Source organism: Sceloporus occidentalis, unplaced genomic scaffold (genome assembly GCF_023333645.1).
Source record: "Sceloporus occidentalis isolate IW3139 unplaced genomic scaffold, rSceOcc1.0.p SCAF_2, whole genome shotgun sequence".
NCBI classification, from domain to species: Eukaryota; Metazoa; Chordata; class Lepidosauria; order Squamata; family Phrynosomatidae; genus Sceloporus; species Sceloporus occidentalis.
In genome coordinates this window covers 164,200,185-164,222,621 of record NW_028316982.1, presented here as the reverse complement: position 1 = coordinate 164,222,621, position 22,437 = coordinate 164,200,185, and the positions used below count along the sequence as shown (strand labels likewise).

General features: G+C 39.7%; 1 protein-coding gene across 1 annotated transcript; it reads right to left on the bottom strand.

Annotated features, from left to right (window-relative positions):
• Positions 1 to 832: 832 nt before the first annotated feature.
• LOC149319219 (uncharacterized) lies at positions 833 to 21,526 on the bottom strand. The gene is made up of 8 exons (XM_089508404.1): positions 21,451 to 21,526; positions 20,030 to 20,098; positions 16,836 to 16,904; positions 2,914 to 2,973; positions 2,691 to 2,735; positions 2,504 to 2,563; positions 2,276 to 2,320; positions 833 to 1,418 (listed from the first exon to the last, which is right to left on the bottom strand). The coding sequence occupies exons 1-8, from the start codon at positions 21,524 to 21,526 to the stop codon at positions 1,243 to 1,245; spliced, it is 600 nt and encodes a 199-aa protein (XP_089364530.1). The 3' UTR covers positions 833 to 1,242.
• Positions 21,527 to 22,437: the final 911 nt, after the last annotated feature.

Sequence of the window (22,437 nt, the reverse complement as noted above, 5' to 3'; positions counted from 1 at the left end):
ACGGACCTAGTCTGTACAAAATGGCAGCGCCGTATATAGATGGGCACCGCCATGACTACGTCTGGTGGGGCAGCGCGGAAGTGACATAGTGGGGCCACATGAGGGCGCCCTTTCCGCAGCCCTGGAAGGAGCTCCGTTTTGGAGCTCCTTCCAGCTTTGTGTCACTGGGCACAGCCTTTAGATGGCTGTGCCAGTGACACAGAGGAAAAAAGGGCCAAACGGCCCCTTTCTCCTCCTCCCCGCCATCGCCGGGTGTCATTGGGGCTTGAGGCCCCAAGGACACCCCTTTCCAGGCCACGGGGAAGCGGCCTGGAAAGTGGCGGATTGGGGCCTCGGAGGCCCCGATCCGGCGGGGAAAGGGCCGGCTACAGGCCACCCCAAACAGGCGGTCTGTAACCCGCCTTTGATTGAAAGATTGTATGAATCTCTAATTCCCAGCCTGCCTGCCCCCTCCAGCGGCAACCGGGCTGGGAGGAGGCTTGGGAAGGGCGCGTTCACTTTTCCTACGCTTTACCAACCCGGTTACCCCCTCTGGAGGCAATTGGGTTGGGAAGAGGCTTGGGGAGTGAATGCTCCCTCCTCCTCTGTCTTGCCAGTCTGGTTGTCCCTTCTGGAGGCAACTCAGTTGGAGAGAGGCTTGGGAAGGAAGCATTTGCTCTTCTTTCGTCTTCCCAGCCTGGTTGCTTACTCAAGAGGCAAGACTCACTCCTGGGAGCTGGGCCTAATTGTGGGGGATGGATGGGGTCATGTGTCCTGACTCCATCTCCCTCCAGCAAATGGGCCTTCAGATTCCATTTCAAGCTGAGGCAGACATGCCAAAGGGGGACGGGGATTTTGGTATCTGCAGACTTAATCAAAAAATTCAGTTGAAACACTCCCTCATAATGTTTCCCTATATACATAAAGATTATAAAACTTATTTTTAAATACTAGAATATTGGTTGCTTCCCCTTCCTCACTAAGCAAAGATTTTCCCAACCAGTGGAATGAGCCAAAAACTAGAATTCTGCATTCTGCATTTTAGAAGTGTAGATTCCCAGTTCCTCATTAAACTGGCTGTTTGCTCATGTATTGACATAATGACAAAATCTCCCAGATATTCAGTATGCATATAATTATGTATTTGGCTTATATTTTACAGATTGTTTGCTATATGCAAAAGCGTGTCCATGCAACTGAGCTGTTTTCTGTTCTCTGCCTTTTTCAGACTCTGTTGTAGGTCTCCAGTATCCACAGTATCTTTTACGGGCCGATTGGAGAACTTGTGCCTTTCTCTAGGTCAGTAGATTTTGCAGAATTCTTCTCAGAACATGGAAAATAAGTCTTCAAAAGCAGAATTATTGCTATAATCCAACCTGTGATCCCTACAGCTCCAATAGCAATGTATTTTCGTAGATCTGCAGTCGTCTTCTGAATCCCTAAATAGATGTGACAATTAATTCATATTAATTGCAGTGTGGGACCGTTTCTGAAATCCATCCCTGCTGCTATTTTTCATTATCCTTGATAAGAAAGAGATCTTCAAATCAATTCTGTAGCTGCAAGCTCCCAGAACGATCCCTGTTTCCCTTCGTCTGTCTGTGATATTCCTTCAACCATCTACCTCCGTTCTATGTGAAATGACCTCCTCCTCCCCAGCAACTTCCTCCGTGCATTTCTCATACAAGACCACAGAAGCAAATAGGTTTAATAACGCAAATTATGGTTCCCCTCCCGCCAAAACTATATGTAATTCCTCGTTTTCACAATATTTACGAAGAACTGTAACTCCAATTATAGTCCAGCCAAAACAACTGTAGCCATAACTGGCTACAGTTGCATGTGCAGATGATATTTTTAATTTTTCGATTCCTAGTTAGATGGAAAAAAAGAGAACGTATTTGCAATGTAACAATGACATGCTAACAGGTCAATCAAAGTGGCTTACATCTAAGAACAATGCCAATATACAATACAATGTACATATAATATCCCTGTTCCCTCCTAAAAAAAGAATTAAACACATTATAATTAAAATTTATCAGTTAAAATAAACAATAATAAAATATCCTGTGCCAATTGAAGTTTCTGGATTAAGTACAAGGATAGCCCCATGTAGAGTGCATTGCAGAAACCGAGTCAAGGTGTGTGTGTACCAGTTTCCAAGTCCCCCAGAAATAGCATCAGGGACAGGATGGCGCCCTGAGGGATGCCAGAAATAAGCGATGTCCTTTCATAACAGCGAGAACCCCCTCCCCCCCCACACACAATAGAATGTCAAAATTTCCAACATTACCGACTATTACAGCCTCGGTAGCCATTTCATTCGACTCCAAAACGTCTGTAAAAATGTAAAAGCCAGTATAAACATCTCTTAAAAGAAATTGGGAGCATTTCAAAATACCTGTCAGAAACTTCTCTATTCAGTTAGAATGAAAGATTCATCTTTTACAGCACGTTACTGAAGGGCTGAGATCACTGAGTATGTTCATGACTATTAATTTAAATGGAATCTCATGTTTACCTGCAACCTTTCCTAACATGGCAATAAGTTTCTCCTCTGTTCTCACAGAACTTTTCATATCTGTTAAAACAAAAGGAATGTGTCAGTTTCTGAGTCTTGCAAAGTACATCCCAACAATAGGGTTCTTTCAGTCTGCTTTTAGGGCATATTTTGTTTTCCAACTGTTTTTCAGTGTCCCCAATATTACCTTTCATGAAAGCTTTCACCATCAATTTTTTTTGACGAAGACCTGCTGAAAAATAAATAAAAAGAGAAGTGTAAATCTCTCTTGAAAAGAAAAAGGCAGAATTTCAGGGCACTTGGCAGAATGTATCTATTCAATTAAAATGAGAGATTTAGGCTTTTTCTGACCGGTTATAAAGGCTGGGAAGATCACTGGCCCTTCCATTGAATCAAGATCTTAGGTTTACCTTCTATCCTCTTCAGTTTACTTCGTAATGGATCTCCATTTCTTCTACCCTTCGTGAGCCCTGTAAAAATGAAAGAGTAAATTGTCTGAGCTGTTCAAAGTACAGTTCCCCTCCATATCCAAGAGTAAGGAGGAAGGAAGAGAGAGGGTAAGAGGAGGAAAATCCTGCCTTCTCATGCCATGTGACTGTTATCTCTTCTATTTCTGAAACAGAAGAGATTATCACACGAGGAGGACTGGACACCTGTGCTATTGGGAGTTATTGTCAGGCTTTCCCCATCAATGGCAAGGTGTGTTTCAGAACTGAGTGAAGGATACACTAGCAATGAGATGAAAGACAATGTCATGCAGTAAAATACTACCCAATAATGCTACTACCTTGCTCTAGTCCTGCAATAGAAGCCTTGTATGATATTGTCCTAAGATGTTCCCATGTACTATTTCTGTATAAAAAACTGTATTAAAAAGCAAAACACATTTCTGGTAAATTAAATGAAATCACATTAATTTGAAGGTTTTCACAGCCGATGTCCATAGTTTCCTGAGTGTTTTTCAGGCTATATGGCCATGTTCTGGAAGAGTTTTTCCTAAAGTTTCATCTGCATCTGTGGCTGGCACCTTCAGAGAGTGGTGATATGGAAGTGTGTGGGGTATATATACTTGTGTGATCCTTGGTTGGGAGGAAGAGATTTACATGTTAATCTCTGTGTTAGTTCATTGCTGAATGACAAGGCCTCAGAGTGGGAGGATACGTGTGTCTATTTCATTAGCAACCCACTGTCTGCAGGGAAACTTCCTGACCCTGGGTGGTGTCCATTTGCATGTTTTGAGTCTTAATTTTGGTGTTCTTCAAGAAACAGTACTAAAAAAAGCCCACAAAATGAGTCTAATATGTGGACTGAGAAGATCTGACCATGTTTTTGAATCATCTGAACAACATACACCCAAACATCCAATTACAAAGGAAAAAGAAAAGGAAGAAACATTACCATTTTGGGGTGTCCTGGTCATCCACAAACTGAATCAACAGTTGGCACACATAGTATACAGAAAACCTACATGGACAGATGCCTACACAAGAACTCCAACCACCACCCAGGACCACTGATAGACAGTGCAAAAAGGAATTGTGAACTCCTCTTCCTGGAAGTTTAATTGAAGCACCTAAACTGGGCTCTACAGCCTAATGGTTGCTCCAGCTCAGACATCAAAAGAGCTGTCAGAACCCGAAAAGAAAAACCTAGGAGTGAAGACAAACAACCACCCAAAGGGAAGGTATTTTTACAATACATCAAAGAAGTCATGGGCAGAATAGGAAAACTGATGAGGAAACACAACCTCTAAATGATCTACAGACCAACTGAGAAAATCGCGGCATTCAAACCCAAATCAAAGAACACGAGAGACACTGCAGACTAAGCCAGCCAGAAAAACCGGCAGTAGGAGAACGTGTCATAAACCACCCTGGGCATAAAATGATGTTTGTTAACATTGAAATACCAGCAATTACAAGGCCAGAATGCATAGGGAGGCCTGGGCAGCTTCAACAGGAAAGAAGAAACACTGAAGGTAAACAAGGTTTGGCTATCAATCCTGAAGAACACAAAAATTAGGACTCAATACATGCAAAAAAACCCACCCAGGGTCAGGAGGTTTCCCCGCAGACAACGAATTGCTAATTAAATAGACACACAGGCAAAACATCAGGAATAAACCCTTCCAGAACATGGCCATATAGCTCAGAAAACCCACAGAAAACTACATTAAATCACATATAGGAGAACTTTTTTTTTCATATAACAATAAATCCTCAGATCCATGAATGAACTATTCTAGAATTCTGCCATGCTGAATAAGAGGAGTTAGCTATGACATGGGTATCAAGCAATCATCCATTTGTACTGGCAGCTATAATAAACTTCAGAGCTAAGGGGGAACGATTCAAGAAATAGAAACAGGAGCAAAATTATCTCCAAAATGCTTGGTGATGATGTTTCCAAGAAAGTCACACCAGTGAACTGGTGGAAGTCACCTAAGCACTTGGATTTAGAGACTGTTGAAGTAATGATGGGCCCGTACAGACAGGTCAAAATAAAGCTGCTTCGGGTCACTTAGGAGGTATGCTCTTTAAATGCTGCATGCATCCTAAGAGATCAGAAGCTATGCCAAAGCCACGCTCCAGTCCTAAGGATTTTGTTTATAGATGATCACAAACCTATCTATGGTGGTTCCTGGAGGGCCAGCTTTTTTCTTTCTTTTAGGTGACATACTGTGGATGTGTGATGTATATGATATGACTGAAACACTATCCTGGAGAGACAACAAGGCACATAGTGTCCAGAATTGTTTATGTTGATGATGAAGGTATGCTCTTTAAATGCTGCATGCACCCTAAGAGATCAGAAGCTATGCCAAAGCCACGCTCCAGTCCTAAGGACTGGAGTGCAGCTTTGGCACAGCTTCTGGCCTCTTAAGATGCGAGTGTCACTTAAACAGCATACCTCCTAAGTGACCCGAAGAAGCTTTATTTTGGCCTGTCTGTACGGTCCTGATTTCACTTTTAACATTAGTAGCTTCTTCTGCTGGCCTAGCAAGAATATTCTCTTCCTTTGAACTCATTCATTCATTCAAAATTGAGAAATCATTTGGGACCCAACAAAGCAGGAAAACTTGTTTTTTCCTCTCTTTCCATATTATGAACAAGCAAGATGAAGAAGATGACTGAACTAAACGGACAGGGGACCACATGATTAAATCAAGTCTTTCTGAGTAGTGATTGAAATTAAATCCACCCTGCTGGACTGTAGAAATGCCTCACTCCCAAGGATGCTCTCTGCCACTCAAAGTGAGGTCTGGTTAGGGATGCCATATCCCGCCTGGGGGCGGGACTTTCCCGGTTTGGGGCGGGCCCGCACGGTCCCGCCCCGGTTTGGCCCCGCCCCGGTTTGGCCCCGCCCCGGGACATCCCCCCTGCGACGGACGTCAGGCAGGGAAAGGAGCCTCGCATGAGTGAGGCCCATTCCCTGCTTGGCCTCCTCTGCTGAGGGAGGCGGCCTGGCTCTGCTCCCTCTTTCCAGGCCTCTGTGAAGGCCAAGCCTCCACAGAGGCCAGGAAAGGGAGCAGATTCCTTCTCCGCTTGGGCTCCGTTCACGGAGCCCAAGCGGAGAAGGAATCCTCACTGAGTGGAGGGATTCTTTTCCCCTTGGGCTCCGTTGGCAAAAACGGAGCCCAAGGGGAAAAGAATGCCTCCCTGGGCGCGGATTCCTTCTCCGCTTGGGCTCCATGAACGGAGCCCAAGCGCAGAAGGAATTGTTCCGTCAGCAAGGCTCTTTTTCAAATGTAGGACCCCCCCCCCAAAAAAAGGTCCTACATTTGAAAATTTTGTCCTACATTTGTTATGGTTTGGAGGTCTGGACTAATGGCAACCCTAGGTCTGGTAGAAATGTGCGATTGGGAAGGCATGCCGTACTTCATGTCAACCTCATCTTTTGTGCCAACTCCAGCTTCTCTCATCAGTACCCTTATTGAAGAGGCCTGACTGTTAGAATTGGCATCTGTGACAGTAGAGGTTGTCAATTTAAAAAAAAAATTTTTTTGAAAATAACTTTATTATATTTCACTTTAAAATACATCAATCAACATTCATAAACAACCTTGAACAACACGTTCATAACCCCCATAACAAATCCAAACAATCCCTATCATACCCCCCAACAAACGACAACAACAACAAATCAAAACTATTATCATAACTTCTAACATACATCTACATCTTTCAACATATACCACTCACTACTATCCTTCTTCTCACCTTACATTCACCCCAGTGACTTCCTTCCTCTATGTTTATCATGTGCTTTATGCATCTCTATTTCCCATATATATCATCTGTTAAAACTCATATTATATTGTACCTATATTAATTCTTCATTATGAAAGCAATGCATATTTAGCGTATGACTATCTCCCCTTACATCTTTTTATAATAGTAACAAATCAGTTTAATAAGGCTTTCTCACTGCTTACTTCCTTATATCTCGATCAATTCCTCTCCCCATTGCTTCCTCATATAGTCCAACACCAATTTCCAATCTTCGTTAACTTTCCTTGTTACATTCCACATCCTTTCGTCTCTTAATAATTGAGTCATTTTATCCATTTCTATAATCTCCATTAGTTTCATTAACCATTGTTCTGTCTTCGGGGCCTCCTTTGTTTTCCAAGCTTGTGCTATTAGTATTCTTGCCACTGATGTCATGTAAAATAGCATTTTTCCATATCTTGTTTTTATTTCTTTCTCAAACATACTCAATAGAAAGCTCTCTGGTTTTAAATCTAATTTAATATGTAAAATTTCTCCAATTAAATTTCTGATTTGTTCCAAAATTTCTTTATGATTTTGCAGTTCCACCAACAGTGTATAAAAGTACCTGCAGCCTCCTCACACTTCCAACACTTATTGTTTTTATTTTTATATATTGTTGCCAATCTTTCCGGAGTTAAATACCATTGATAAAACATTTTGTACCAATTTTCCTTTATATTTTGTGAGGCAGTATATTTCAGTCCCTTTGTCCACATGAATTCCCACTGTTCAAGTTGTATATTGTGCCCAATATATTTAGCCCACTTAACCATCGTATCCTTCACCCTTTCACTCTCCATTTCTAATTCTAAAAGTTTTTTATAAATTTTCCCAATTAGTTTCTCCTGATCCTCAATTAGTAATTTTTCTAAGTCCGTCCTATTTTCTTCATCACCAAATTCTTTTATGTCTTCTTTTGTCCTCTCATATATGCGCCTATATGCAAACCAGCCTGGGTCAAATCCTAATTGCTCTAATTCTACTTGTGTTTTTATTTTTATTTTGCCCTGTTCTATCTTTGTTAGTTCCTTATACTTAAACTATTCCTCTCTTCTTATCATTTCTTTCCTATACAGTATATGGCTTCATGTGGGGATAACCACATAGGGAATTTATCTATAATATTTCTTTTGTATTTATTCCATATTTTCAATAAATTTCTTCTTATACAATGGTTATTTATAACCTGATTTACTTTTTCTTTATTATAGGCCAAGTAAGCATGAAATCCATAACTTAAACCTTCTCCCTCTGATTCTAATAGTCTTCTCTCACTTAAATTTATCCAATCCCTTAACCACATAAGGCTACAAGCATCTGCATAAAGTTGCAAATTTGGTACTGTTAAACCCCCTCTCTCTCGTGCGTCTTGTAGCAGTTTTAGTCTTATTCTTGGTCTTTTGTTTTGCCAAATAAAAGCCGAAATGTCTTTTTCCCAATTTTTGAAAGGTTTGCTTGAATTTATAATAGGGATCATTTGAAATAGGAAGAGGAGTCTCGGAAGCACTGACATCTTTATCGCCGCTATCCTTCCCAAAAAGGATAATTGTAATTTTTTCCAATTTACCAAGTCTTTTTTCACTTCTGACCATAATTTTACATAGTTATTTTCAAACAGTTTGTTTGTTTTTTTTGAAATCCAAATGCCCAAATATTTCACTTTTTTATTTATTTTTATCCCTGCCTTTTCTTGTATCTTCTTATCCTCTTCCTTATTCAATTTTTTTGTTATCATTGTCGATTTATTTTTATTAATTTTACATCCTGTATATTCACCAAATTCTTCAATTATCTTCATTACGTTTGCTATGTTATTTTGGGGGTCTTCCAAATTTATTACCACATCATCTTCAAATGCTCGTATCTTATATTGGAATTGTTTTATTCTCACACCTTGTATTGTTTCCAAATTATTAATTTTATTTATTAGTATTTCCATTATCAATATAAATAAAAGTGGGGATAAAGGACATCCCTGCCTTGTTCCTCTTTCAATATGAACTGGTTTTGTTAGCTCTCCATTTATATTAATTCTCGCTTTTTGATTCATATATATTTGTGAAATCCATTTTTTATAATTCGGTCCAATATTAATATTCTCTAAAAATTTCCATCAATGCCATCCAATCCACTGTGTCAAATGCCTTTTCCATATCTACAAATAACAATCCCAATTTTTTATCATTATGTCTTTCATAATATTCCAAAATGTTTATTAAATATCTCATATTGTTTTTCATATATCTTTTTGGTAAGAAGCTACATTGATCCTGATCAATCCATTGTTTCAAACAATTCTTAAGTCTTTGGGCCATAATTGTCGCAAATATTTTGTAGTCCAAATTTAACAGCGATATCGGTCTATAATTAGAGGCTTCCAATATATCTTTACCCTCTTTTGGAATTAATATTATCTCTGATTCCCTCCATGTCTCCGGCATTTTCTCTTTAATAATTTCATTCATTACCTTCCTCAGTGGTTCTTTCAATTGTTCCTTAAATATTTTATAAAATTCAATCGGGAAACCGTCTGGACCCGGTGCTTTACCGTTTTTATTTTTCCCTTTCGCCCACACCACTTCTTCTTGCGTTATTTCTGCCTCTAATTCCGCTTTCTGTACTTCATTAATTTGAAACAATTTCCTTTCTCCCATAAATTCCTTTAAGGTATACTCGTGGTCCTGTTTTTTTGTATACAATTTATTATAAAATTCTCTAAAATATTCCATTATTTCCTCTTGCTTGTTTATCAGCTCATTTTCCCTTTTTATCTTCGTTATTAATCTCCTTTCCTTTCTTTTCTTCATTCTTATAGATAACCACTTCCCTGGTTTATTTGCATATTCAAAATGTTGCTGTTTGGCTTTTTTCATTTCCTGTCCTAGTTCCTCCATCATTTCCATTGAAATTTGTTCTTGTAATATTTTACTTTCCATTAATAAACTTTGGTCTCCCGGTTTCTCATTCAGTAACTTTTCCTTCTCCTTCAATTTCTTATTCAATTGCTCTACCTTTTTGGATTTCCCTTTCTTTATAATTGAATTTTGTTGAATTAAATGCCCCCTAAATACCGCTTTTGCTGCTTCCCAGACCACATCAATCCCCGTTCCCTTATCTAAATTTTCCTTAAAATAGTTTTCCATGACTATTTTTATCTTTTTAACTAGCTCATCACATCTTAGTATATCCACATTAAGTCTCCATTTGAAACTAATTTTCCTTTCTGCAATCTCTTTCATCTTTAAAATTTGTGGATTATGATCTGATAAGTGTCTTGGTAGTATTTCCATTTCTTCCAAAAACTTCATTAACGATTGTGTAACCAATATTAAATCTATTCTAGCCATAGAATTGTGTCTGGCGGAAAAGTGAGTAAACTCTCTAGAATTATCATACAATTGTCTCCAAGTATCCAATAAGATTAAATTTTCCATCATATTAAAAAAAGATTTTGGCAACTTTCCTTGTTTTTCTTTTATCCCTTTATTTGAATTTCTATCCACCTCTGGTTTGATCACTCCATTAAAATCTCCTAATATAATTACCTCTTCATATTTTAAATCTAATAATATATTTTGCAAGTCCTCAAAAAATTTTGCTTTTTTTTCTTGTGGTTTATAAAGTCCTAATATTAATACCTTTCTCCCAATCATGTTAATTTCAATTCCTAAAATATGACCTTTATTATCATTGTATACCTCTTTGGATTCCCATTTCTATTTGACATAAATCACAATTCCCTTTTTCCTTTTCTTATTTGATGAAATAAAGCTTTTACCTAATTTTTCATTTTCAATATATTTACCTTCACCTTGTTTGATATGCGTCTCTTGTAGGCATATTATATCACATTTTTGTTTTTTTAAGAAATGAAATGTTGCTTTCCTTTTATAAGGGGAGTTCAATCCGTTTATGTTCCAACTCAAAATCTTCATTTTTTTTCAGTCTTACCAATTCAAAATTTTATTTAATTCTCAACTATAGGAGGAAGCAATTTAAAAAAAAAAGAAATTTCTATCAATTCACTACAGCAATATAATAAAAGCAAAAAGGAAAGGGAGGGGGGAAATAACCACACTCTATACACTCAGTTCTAATTTCTAATTAACTATTCCTCCTCCCTCTGCCCCCTCTGGTTTATCACACTCTCCAGGCTTGCCCAATTCGTCCTTCTTCCTCTGGTCTTTCTCCTGATCCTTTGCATTCATCCCCCTGGTTCTCACTCCATATCTTTCACCTGATTGTCCTTGGTCTTTAAGTCTCTCAATTTCTTTACGATTTCTCTTCCAAAAATCTGCTGCTCTCTCCACTGTGTCAATTTTGTACCTTTTCTGTTTCCACGTCAAAGTTAAACCTTCCACTTCATCCCATCTAAAGGGGATACCATAGATTTTTAATTGATCCAATAAAAAATTGTACTCTTTTCTTGATTTAAGCACATTCGTAGGGATATCTTTAAAAATTTGAATTAATCGTCCATCAATAATTAATTCCTTCTTGAAGCTTTGTTGAATTATTAAATCTTTTGTTTGTTTCCGCATACAATACACAACTATGTCCCTCGGAAGGCTCTTTTGTTTGGCCAATTTAGAGTTAATACAATATAAAGTGTCTATCTCCCAGGGAAATTGTTCTGCTGGTTCTTCTACGAATTCTGCTAATGCAGGGATCAAAGATTTATATAGATTTTCTCCTTCTTGTTCCAGTACACCTCTAAGTTTAATACAATTCTGTCTCAGTTTAGTCTCCAGTCTTGTTATTGTTTGTTTATCAATTCTTCGTTCTTCCTCCAATTTATTGATCTTAGATTCCATTTGTATAGCGTTGTTCTCCAAATGATTCACAGTACTTTCCAAGTTGTTCACTTTATCAGTTATTTTCTCCAAATCTTTATTTATTTTCTCCAAAGATCCTTTTATCTCTCCCATTTCTTTTTGGATTTCAGATCTTATCTCCAATTTTAAATCCTCTCTCAATCTTACGTTGTCCTCCTTTAATTCCTCTTTCATCCGTCTTATCTCATCCAGCATTAGCAGTTCGCCATGCTCGCTAGGTTTCAATGTCATATCCACCGAAATCTTTTTTTGAAGAGGGGGGAGTAGGGATGGATGATACTTTTTTATTTACAGACATTTCCTTCAATGGACTTGGCCAGATAAATAATAATTCTGTAGGTATGCACCCAAACATACATTTTTTACAATCAATATATCTCTTGTCCCTTTTCCGTAAACCAAATTCAATAATACTTCTATCTATTCAAAATTCTTATAATTGCACTTTAAATTCCAATTTAAATCAGCTTAACTAATATCCTCTCAAACCTATAAAATATATGTGTTTGGGCTATACTTTATTCTTTATTCAATTTGGCTAACTGTACTTACTTTTGTTCGCCAACAGATGGCACTCCAACTCTATCCTATTTCAAACAGTCACAACTTATATAGTTATCTCTTCTTTATCTGGCAAGATAACACTGTCTGCTTTCAATTATTATTTCTCCAGCCGTCCAGGTGTTTTCAAGGACAGATAATACCCACTTCTAACTGTTCTTCCTTATCTCACAACTTTCCTAGTACATGTAGCTATTCAGTGAGAAGGAAGAAAGAAAAAAGTTACAAAAATAGAGGAGGCAAGAATTACTTCAATTGCTTATAACAACCAATATAAGAACTGTAATGTTACAAATTTCCTTATTTCCCCCACATCCACTTTAAGTAAATCTAATATGTATCAAATAACTCCAGCCACTATTATAGAACAGTCAGTCAGTCAGATCCAAGAGTCTTTCCTGTAATTTATGTCCTCAATATTTTCAATATTTTCCTCCTTTTGGTTTCTTCAATAATAGTGCTGCATCCACCTTTAATTAATTATTGTTTAAGTTGTTATTATTGGGTCCTTTTCCTTTGTTTGGTTTTTAGAGACACTTCCACCGCAAATCCTTTATACAGACACCTTCACCAGTCACTTTCTAATAGGGAGCAGTCCAGTATTATAAGTAAACCTGCAAAATAAATCCACTAATTTTTCCCAAGGCTGAAATGGAAAATGGTAATGGAAATCTTTTATTTATTTATTTATTTATTTAGTCTTGATCTGTTCCTCTGTGGGTCTTGCTTCTTAAGATACAAAATCAACTCCCTCACTTTTCCCTTTATGTATTATTACTTCCAAAAACACTCCAAATGATCTTCTAATTTAAACCCAACCAGGAAGAAGCAGGTAGTAACAGACACATTCATAGAAAAAGAGTCCTTTTCTTCCTTTATCTAACCCCCTCTCAGGGGTTTGCAAGCCGTTCCCAACACAAAAGGGAGCTGGGATTTCTTTCTTTTTTTTAAAGATGCACACCCATTGATGGCAGCAAAATACAAAAGCCACAATGAAGAGTAATGCAGAGATTCTCCTTAGAGGAATGCGTTCTTCTTAATTTTCCTATAATTGCAGCTTGTAAATAAGGCGGTAGGCTCGCTCATGCCTCAAAGGCTTCCGCCAGCTTCACCCGCGCGCCTCCGGACTCCTTGCTGCTCCGATTCGTTGCCTTCTCATTAGTCACTTTGTCTCTCAGGCTTCTTTGAATCGGGCTCTGGGGAGATCTCCTTTAGTGCAAAGTGGGCGCCTCTGGTTCCCCCTTATCGAGGGGGATACTTCGGCTCCGCCAGGTGTCTCCCGTGGAGCCTGGTCGCTGGCGGTTGTCGCCCCAAGGGAGAGCCTCTCTCAGATGCGACCGCCGTGATCCACCATACCACCGGAAGTCGACCTGGCAGGGGAGACACCATGATCACGAGGTTGTCAATTTTTTAAGAAGTTGATGGGATCATTAATGGAGTTTCCCAGCATCCTATCATGATCTTCAATTATGATGGCAGAATGGGGCGGGGACCTTCATTTGAATCCTTCAATAAACTGGATCCATTGATTCCACTTCCTGGTGCTTAATTTGTAATTCCAAGGCATTTGCTATTTACAAGATCTGCTCTAAAAACACCCTCACATCTATGGTTGGAGATGAGGACTCAAGCGTAACTATATGCTGGTGGTTGACCAGTCTTGATGTCCAAAGTCAAGGTGTCTGAACCAGTAGCAGATGGAGTGGGTGAACAGGAGTGCTGTGGTGGTTCTCACAATAACTTCTGGGCAAGAGACTGATGTCTCAGAGGCACTGCTGATGGAAGATTTTGAGGTGTGTCCTGAGGCTGAGCCAGCCATTCCTCAGGCTGATGATGTTGCTAAGGCTGTGGAACAGCAATGGTATGGATTGGAGCTGGTTCACATGTGCAGGACACAGAAGCAGATGAGAATGATATATCTGGTTGGTGATGGAATTGTAGATATGGGCTGTCATAAATATAATCATTGCCCACAAAGTACTGACCATGGTATCTTTTGAGGTAAACATCCCCGAAGAAAGAATGGTAATAGAGTAAATATCAGGGCTGAACGCATGGGTCAAAAAACATATGCTTCACAGCCTTTGTCACAGAGGACTTTTCAGAGAGGAATAGCTCATAGCAGGCCCAGAAGTAATCTATAATGGAACTGAGACTGCTGATTATGGCAGTTTTCAGCTGTTAAAGTGCTCAATCTCCATCCCAGTCCCAACCCTCCTCCTCACTGCCTCTGTTTTATACTCCCCAGTAAGCCTCTCAGCCAAACCATTAACCAACCAGATTCAGTGTGGCCAACATTCTACCGCACCACCTTGCTAGAAATTGTGGAGTAACAAATTTAGCTGGAATGTTATGAAAACCACCCATCAAAGTTAACCAATGTGGACACCTGAAATTGGTCTTTCTAATATTATTCTCACTGGCAGTTAGTTACAGTTAGAAGGCAGCTAGTGCATACAGATAAATAATGTATTTCTCCTCTGTCCTAAGCCTCCAGTAAAAGTCACACTTGCTTCCTTTGTCTGGTTAATCCTTTCATGACATGGCCCATATTTACATCCAAATGTATTTACATTTTAAATGTTTCCCTTCACAATGAAACTGCTTCTTCACAGTGCCATGCATAAATGTGGCCTCCAGTTTTATAAACATCTCTTCAATAATTGAGTTAAGCCCAGTTCTCTTCTGTTACTATTTGGTTAACCCCCATATCCTAGAATAAACAAACTTGCACTGTGTGTGTTTTAAGGGCACTTTCTAACACCAATGAGAATTCCGATGTATTGTAGGGCATAAAAATGCCACACATCCACAGGACCATCTGCACACAGAATCAAGTCTGTTCCACCCAGACACTCAGAGCTGGAAAACACCAAGTGAATAAAATTAAAACAAAGTCAAATGAGACTAGTGTAGCAGTCTGAGCACTGGAGTATGACTCAGGAGACCAGGGTTCAATTCCCTGCTTGGCCATAGAAATCCACTGGGTGGCCTTGGGCAAGTCACACGCTCACCACCCCAGAAAACTCTGAGATAGGGTTGTCTTAGGGCCACCATACGTAAGAAATTACTTGAAAGCACACAACAACAACAAGAACACATATCCTTGTTATATAGCAAGGCATTTCCTGATCCAAGTAAATATTTTTCCTCCTTCAGCCCTAGAAGAAATTTCCATTCTCCTTGAAATAGGCCAGTCTACACACAACCAGAACATAACACTACTTCTTTGATGGTCTGCAGTTGCCTGTAAAGGGGTGGGGGACATATATATCCCAATAGATGACACTGGCTAGGGTTTTTAAAAAGTATCCCATTGACAAAAATCAATAGATGTACTTGAACACTTTTTTGAACCAGGTTTGGTTTTTGGGTTGGGTTTTTTTTGGCTGAAACTGGGCACATTGTTTACAGTTATGCAGATGACAATGTCATATGACTCCTCACATTGCAGGTATACTTCTCTGTATGTTCAGCAAGACAAAATAACATCTGGGGGACTAACATATTTGATGGTAGTACACACCTCAGTGTTCTGTACAGTTTTTAAACTGAAGTGATGAAGGATTTTAGAGTGGTCCATTTTGTGGTTCACTTGTAGAACAAAACTATCAGTGTCTGAATGTTTCGGTTCTATTAGACACAATTCTGTGCTCCAGTTTTATGTGGCAACTTTATCAGCATAAAATGAACTCATCAGTTACATTTTTCTGTCACATTTCTTCCTCGTGAGACAATATAATGCAAATTACAATGTGCATTCTTCATAGGAAGACCCATAAGGCTGTCAAATTTGACCTTTAATTCAAGCAATTGTGCTTTTCTGTAGAAAAATCTACATTTGAAACTTTCCACTCCCAATGTGCTTGCACCGAAGAGATACTGCACATTTGAGAAACAGTGGTAATGTAGTCACCAAACTTACTGGAGTGACCTAGGCTCATTACAGGTGAAACTTACATATTGAGAAACTGCAGAAAAAATGCTGAAATAGTAATGAGAGCAGGAGTGCTAAAGGATTATTTGTATCAGGTTGCCTAATAACAGGTGTGAGGCAGTTTTGAGCACTGGGTAACAACTGTTTATATTCAAAATGATTTCTCTGACACATGATGTTCAGATCTGAAAGAAATTTAATGCAGTCAAGTAAATCAGGAGACAATAGCTCAGAACCAAAGCTTTGTAGTGCACTCCTGTGCACACAGAACTTATGTCAAATCAAGCTTTGTCTCTGACTTAAGAAGACGAACTAATTCTACAGATATCATGGGGGTTTTCTCTGTGTGTGTCATCACTCTTCACCAATATTTATATTAAGTAACTATAAAAGATTTAAACTAGTTTAACCAGATAACTAGTATCCCACTTTATACCAGCTACGCAATTTCAGGTATGCAGAAACGTCACACCCCACTACCCTGCTTTTTCCTGCTTCTTTTAACAACAACAAACCCACTCTCACAGCCCTCTCTCACACATGTACACCCAGGAACATAGCCCAAAACTTTGGACAGTGAAATAAATCCCTCTGGGGAATTGTGTGAAGGTACTAGAGCTTATACTCATCTAAAGGAGCTCTTCAAATGATTTGTGGGGGGCAGTGGGGGGGGGGAGGAAGAGAGTACAAATTCTATTCATTTATATTCCAGTATTGTTTCTAACCTTCAGGTTCTGAAAGCTGCAACTGATTTGTAGTTGTTTCCATCTGGCTATCTTCCAGTGTTATAATACCTGTAATACCAGAAAAAATATATAGTAAGTTTCTTAAAACCAAGTGGGTAACTTTTGTGAAGAGCACAATGCTGAAGGCATTTTTGTCCTTTTCTCCTGTTGGATGTACATTGGTCATCACTTTCAAGCTGAAATCTAGCATGTCTGAAGTGTGCAATTTCCAGAGGTCCAGAACGTATATATGTGTCCTTCTGAGGAGGGCCAGAAGTAACTTCCAGTCACTTACATTCAGAAAAGACAATCCCACCAGGCCTAAAACAACTCTAGGATATTGAAGAAATTTTCCCTACTTCCAGAGAAAGGGACATTTAAAATTATGGTACACTAACTACATGATTGTTTCTTTCACACAATGTCACACATGCTGCTGGTGGGAAGCACATTACCAGTATAACACACAAGTTCATTTTGGATTAATTAAATAGACTTCTAAGGGGCGAAACAGACCACCCCTTTGGAGCGGTGTCCTGCCACTCCTTTCTTCACTGGACTGGGGCTGTAGCAATTACAATCTGGTGTTTTTCCAGTCCCAAAAGAAGTAGTAAAGTGCCACTCCTTATGGAGCCAGAAAAAGGATGCCTTTGCTTCCACTGTGACACTTTCCGGTGCTCCTTTTGGCACACATCATCTGGACGCTGCACCAAAGGAGTGCTGTGACACCACGCACCATGCGGTTGGTTGGGTGGCGTGACTGTAGTTTGGGTGGAGTCAGGGTATGTGTTATGCGTTTGCCATGCCCCCACTCTGCCCCAAAGCTGGCATAAAATGCTGGTCTGTTCAGCCCCTAAATCTCAGAATCAAGGGTCCCAAAGCATTGCAGAAATAATCCAGTTTGAGACCACTTTAACTGCCCTGGCTCAATGCTAGGGAATTCTGGATACTGTAGTTTTGTGAGACATTTAGCCTTCTCTGTCAGAGAGCTCTGGTGCCACAATAAACTGCAGTTCCCAGGATTCCCGAGCACTAGCAGGGTAGTTAAAGTGTGTTTTGGACCTAAGTGATGGTGCTTCATGTCGTAAAATTCTCAGTCCTGCATTCTATATGTGCCATAATTGTAATACTGTAATCATATCATTTATCTTAAAACGTTTCAATTTATCAGTGCTTCACTATATATTATTTTATTAATCCTTATCCTAGCTCTGTAATAAAAGCTAATTTACTTGAAATAGGCTAGTATTCTAATCATACTGAATAGACTACCTTGTGATCTCTGAGGAGAGACCTCAAATGGAGATTTCTCAGCTTTTAATTTATGTGTCTAGTTATCACACTGCAAAAGTAGAAATGGCCATTTCTAATAACCTCTAATATTGATGAAAACTTTTTAATTATGATAATCCTGCAACAGGTTGATTTTAGAGAGGATGAAACACTTGACTCGAGCATTAAAAAATACCCAGACTGAAAGCATATATGTAAGCTGAGACTCAATATAGACAAGATAGAGATTCTAGAGATCAACTGGAAAGCTGATCCTGGACTTGGATTATACTGTTATGGGCTGGACTGCACCCTCTCTGAAGGCCTACACCATTAGGCTTCTCTTGAGCCCAGGCACTGATTCTGGAGGGCAAGACAGCTACTGTAGCCAGAAGCACCTTTGCCTATGATCCATTTGTCAATCAGCTGCATCCCTTCTGGGAGAGGGCAAAACACCCTACAGCGATGCATTCTTTACTTCTCATTCAGACCCCATTCCACATGGGAATGATTTAAATTTTGAATAATTTATGGACACTATGCTACTCCAAGGCAGTCAGACTGAAGTTTGGTGTGTCTGATATATACCATGCAACACTGGTCTTGAAGCAAGTATACTGACTTCTAATGTGCAGCTGCTGTTTTTCACTAATAACAGCCTTAACAGGTTTAGGGCAAAAATATCTGCAAAGCTGTCTCCTGCTGTATGGCTGTCCTTCATTTAATATCTTTATCAGGGCTTTTGCTGAATGTCCCAACATGAAGAAAAGCTAGGTTAGACAGAGCCTTCTTGTAGCAGGACCCTGACAAAGGAAACCATTCCTCAGGGAAATCAGTTAGGCTGCATCTTTAGTAACTGTTACGATAGTGAGTGAAAGTTGAAACTTTTCTCTCAGCTTCTGACAAATTTTCATGTTGTTCTGTGGCCTGTTTTTTAAAGTTCCATTTCTTTGTTATTTTTCTCATGATTTGTTCATTTTCTTGTAGTGCTGTTTCAAATTACACATAGTTTTGAGGGCCATGGTGGGTAGAAAAGTGATGGATAAACACTTTGAAACAAAAACAACTCTGCTACTCAGTCTCTTAGTCTCTGTTCCCACATTTGTAAAATCATATTCCAGATCGTGATGGAAAAGAATGAATTAAGAGCACCTTGTGATCACAGTAGCATCTATATATGTGTACAACAAAACTGACCAGTTGAATTACACCCAATTTCATTCAAGATTTGTAAAAATAAAGCACACAACAACAACAACAACAAGAACACATATCCTTGTTATATAGCAAGGCATTTCCTGATCCAAGTAAATATTTTTCCTCCTTCAGCCCTAGAAGAAATTTCCATTCTCCTTGAAATAGGCCAGTCTACACACAACCAGAACATAACACTACTTCTTTGATGGTCTACAGTTGCCTGTAAAGGGGTGGGGGACATATGTATCCCAATAGATGATGCTGGCTAGGATTTTTAAAAAGTATCCCATTGACAAAAATCAATAGATGTACTTGAACACTTTTTTGAACCAGGTTTGGTTTTTGCCTTAAGCAGATGACAATGTCATATGACTCCACACATTGCAGGTATACTTCTCTGTATATTCAGCAAGACAAAATAACATCTGGGGGACTAACATATTTGATGGTAGTACACACCTCAGTGTTCTGTACAGTTTTTAAACTGAAGTGTTGAAGGATTTTAACAACATAACAACAACAGCAAACCCTCTCTCACACATGTACACCCAGGAACATAGACCCAAACTTTGAACAGTGAAATAAATCCCTCTGGGGAATAGTGTGAAGGTACTAGAGCTTGTACTCATTGAAAGCAGCTCTTCAAATGATTTGTGGGGGGAAGTGGGGGGGGGGAAGAGGGGAGTACAAATTCTATTCATTTATATTCCAGTATTGTTTCTAACCTTCAGGTTCTGGAAGCAGGAACTGATCCGTAGTCATGGTCATCTGGCTATCTTCCTGTGTTGTAATACCTGTAAATACAGAAAAAATAATACAGTAAGTTTCTTAAAACCAAGTGGGTAACTTTTGTGAAGAGCACAATGCTGAAGGCATTTTTGTCCTTTTCTCCTGTTGGGTGGAGCAGGAGAGAAAGACTGAAGTTTTGATGGCCTGCAAGTCTTCTTTCACAAATGTGGAGAAAATTCCTCCACTGTAAACAGTATCAGGGGTATATTCCCATAAAAAATGCAAATTGCATTATATAATGTACATCAGCCTTATAAATTGTTTTCTTAGTAGCTTGTGTTTTTAAAAATATATTTATTATAGTTTAAATGTTTTTAAAGTTGTTGTACACTACCTTGGTGGCTCCCACAGAAAGGTAGTATTACAACACTGCATGATAAAAAAATAAATAGCCACACGTACGGTTACATAGTGCTAATGAGACACTTAAGCCTACATCAAGTGTACATTGGTCATCTCTTTACCAAACTGAAATCTAGCATAGGTTGGGGGACACCTGGTTGAATGAAACTACGTGTGAAAGGGATCTGGGAGTCCAAGTAGACCACAAGTTGAACATGAGTCAACAGTGTGATGCAGCAGCTAAAAAGACCAATGCAATTTTAGGCTGCATCAATAAAAGTATAGTGTCTAGATCAAGAGAAGTAATAGTGCCACTCTATTCTGCTTTGGAAAAGGGAAGGGGGGAAGACGTTTGTTGTGCTCTGCAACTCCTGAGCTGCATCTACACTGGAGAATTAACCTGGTTTGGTACCTCTTTAACTCTTTCTGGCTCAAGACTATGGAATTCTGGGAGTTTGTTTATTGTGGGGTCCCTCCCTCTTTCCTTCCTCCTGTCCCTCACTCTTCCTTCCTTCTTTCCTACCTTCCCCCTTTCTTCTCTTTATCTTCTTTCCTTCCCCCTTCCCTGCCGCCTTCCTTCCTTCCTCTCTCCCCCTCTTTCTTGCCAAGAGAGAGACTTGTTCAGGGAAGGCTTGCCATGGCTGAGAGAGTGTGACTCCCCCAAAGTCACCCAATGGGTTTCCATGGCCCCATTTCTCCCCCCCCCCCCATAACTCCTTCCTCCTTCCCAGACTTCCCAGCCCTGCTGCAGAGGCATCCAAAGCAGATCAGCCCCATGTCACATGGCAAGGGGGGGGGGGCTCTTTCTTTCTTACCTTATTTTCACATCAAAAAACACCCTACCAAACTGTTTCCCCCTCAGTATTGTCTACTGCAAAAGAGTCAGTGTGGTGTAGTGTTTTGAGGACTGGATTATGGCACTGGGGACCAGAGTGCCAATCCCTACGCAGCAATGGAAACTTCCCCTCAGTCTCAAAGGAAGACAAAAGCAAACACCTCTTTGAACAAATCTTACCCAAAGGAATGGGTGCTGTGGACCCCAATGAAGAGGCCAGCACAAGCAGTAGAAGGATACAGGATGGATTGGCCATGTTGCCTTCTGTCAACCTCCTGCAGGTCACTCTATTGTTGGCTTCCCCTCCGCAGCCCTCCTTGGGCTGGGGGAGACCTCGCCCCTCTTGACAGACAGACTTCTAAGATACAACTGAATGTCAGCTAAATAAGTTTCAGTGAAGCTTATCCTCACTCAGGAGGGACTGATCCAGCTAGACAGAGGGAGCAGGTAGGCAGGCTGCCAATGTCATAAGAAGGCAATGACATCGTGTGCCTATGGGGAAACATGTGTTCAGTGACATCATCATTTATTATTCTTGTGGTTGCAATCAACAAGGTTATTATCTGTGGTCTCTAACAGCTGGAGGTCTGTGGGTCTGTCATCCATGAGGAAAGCAACCACCATGGATGCTATGGAAACAGAAGGCTCTAGGCATTCCTGGGAAACCCAAAGGAAAAGCTAAATTAGCTCCAGAACACACTGCAGAAATAATCCAGTTTGACACCGCTTTAGCCACTCTGGCTCAGTGCTAGGGAATCTTGGGAATCATAGTCCATTGTGGCACCAGAGCTCTCTGACAGAGAAGGCAAAATGTCTGTCCAAACTACAGTTCCCAGAATTCCCTAGAAGCAGCCTCACACTGGATTATTTCTGCGGTGTGTTTTGGACCATAGTCTCCCCCTCTGTTGCAATCATGGCTTTTAACTTATGGGTTCAAAACACACTGCAGAAATAATCCAGTTTGACACCACTTTAACTGCCCTGTCTCAATGCTAGGGAATTCTGGGAACTGATGTGTTCTGCTAGTGGAAAATGTGCTGTAAAGGTGCAAAAATTACTTTGTGCAATAATTTAAAAGGAAATATGTATAAGATGATGTATAGATCACACTTAATGCCAATTAAGCTGTTGAAAATGTCCAAGAAGGTTTCATACCAATGTTGGGGT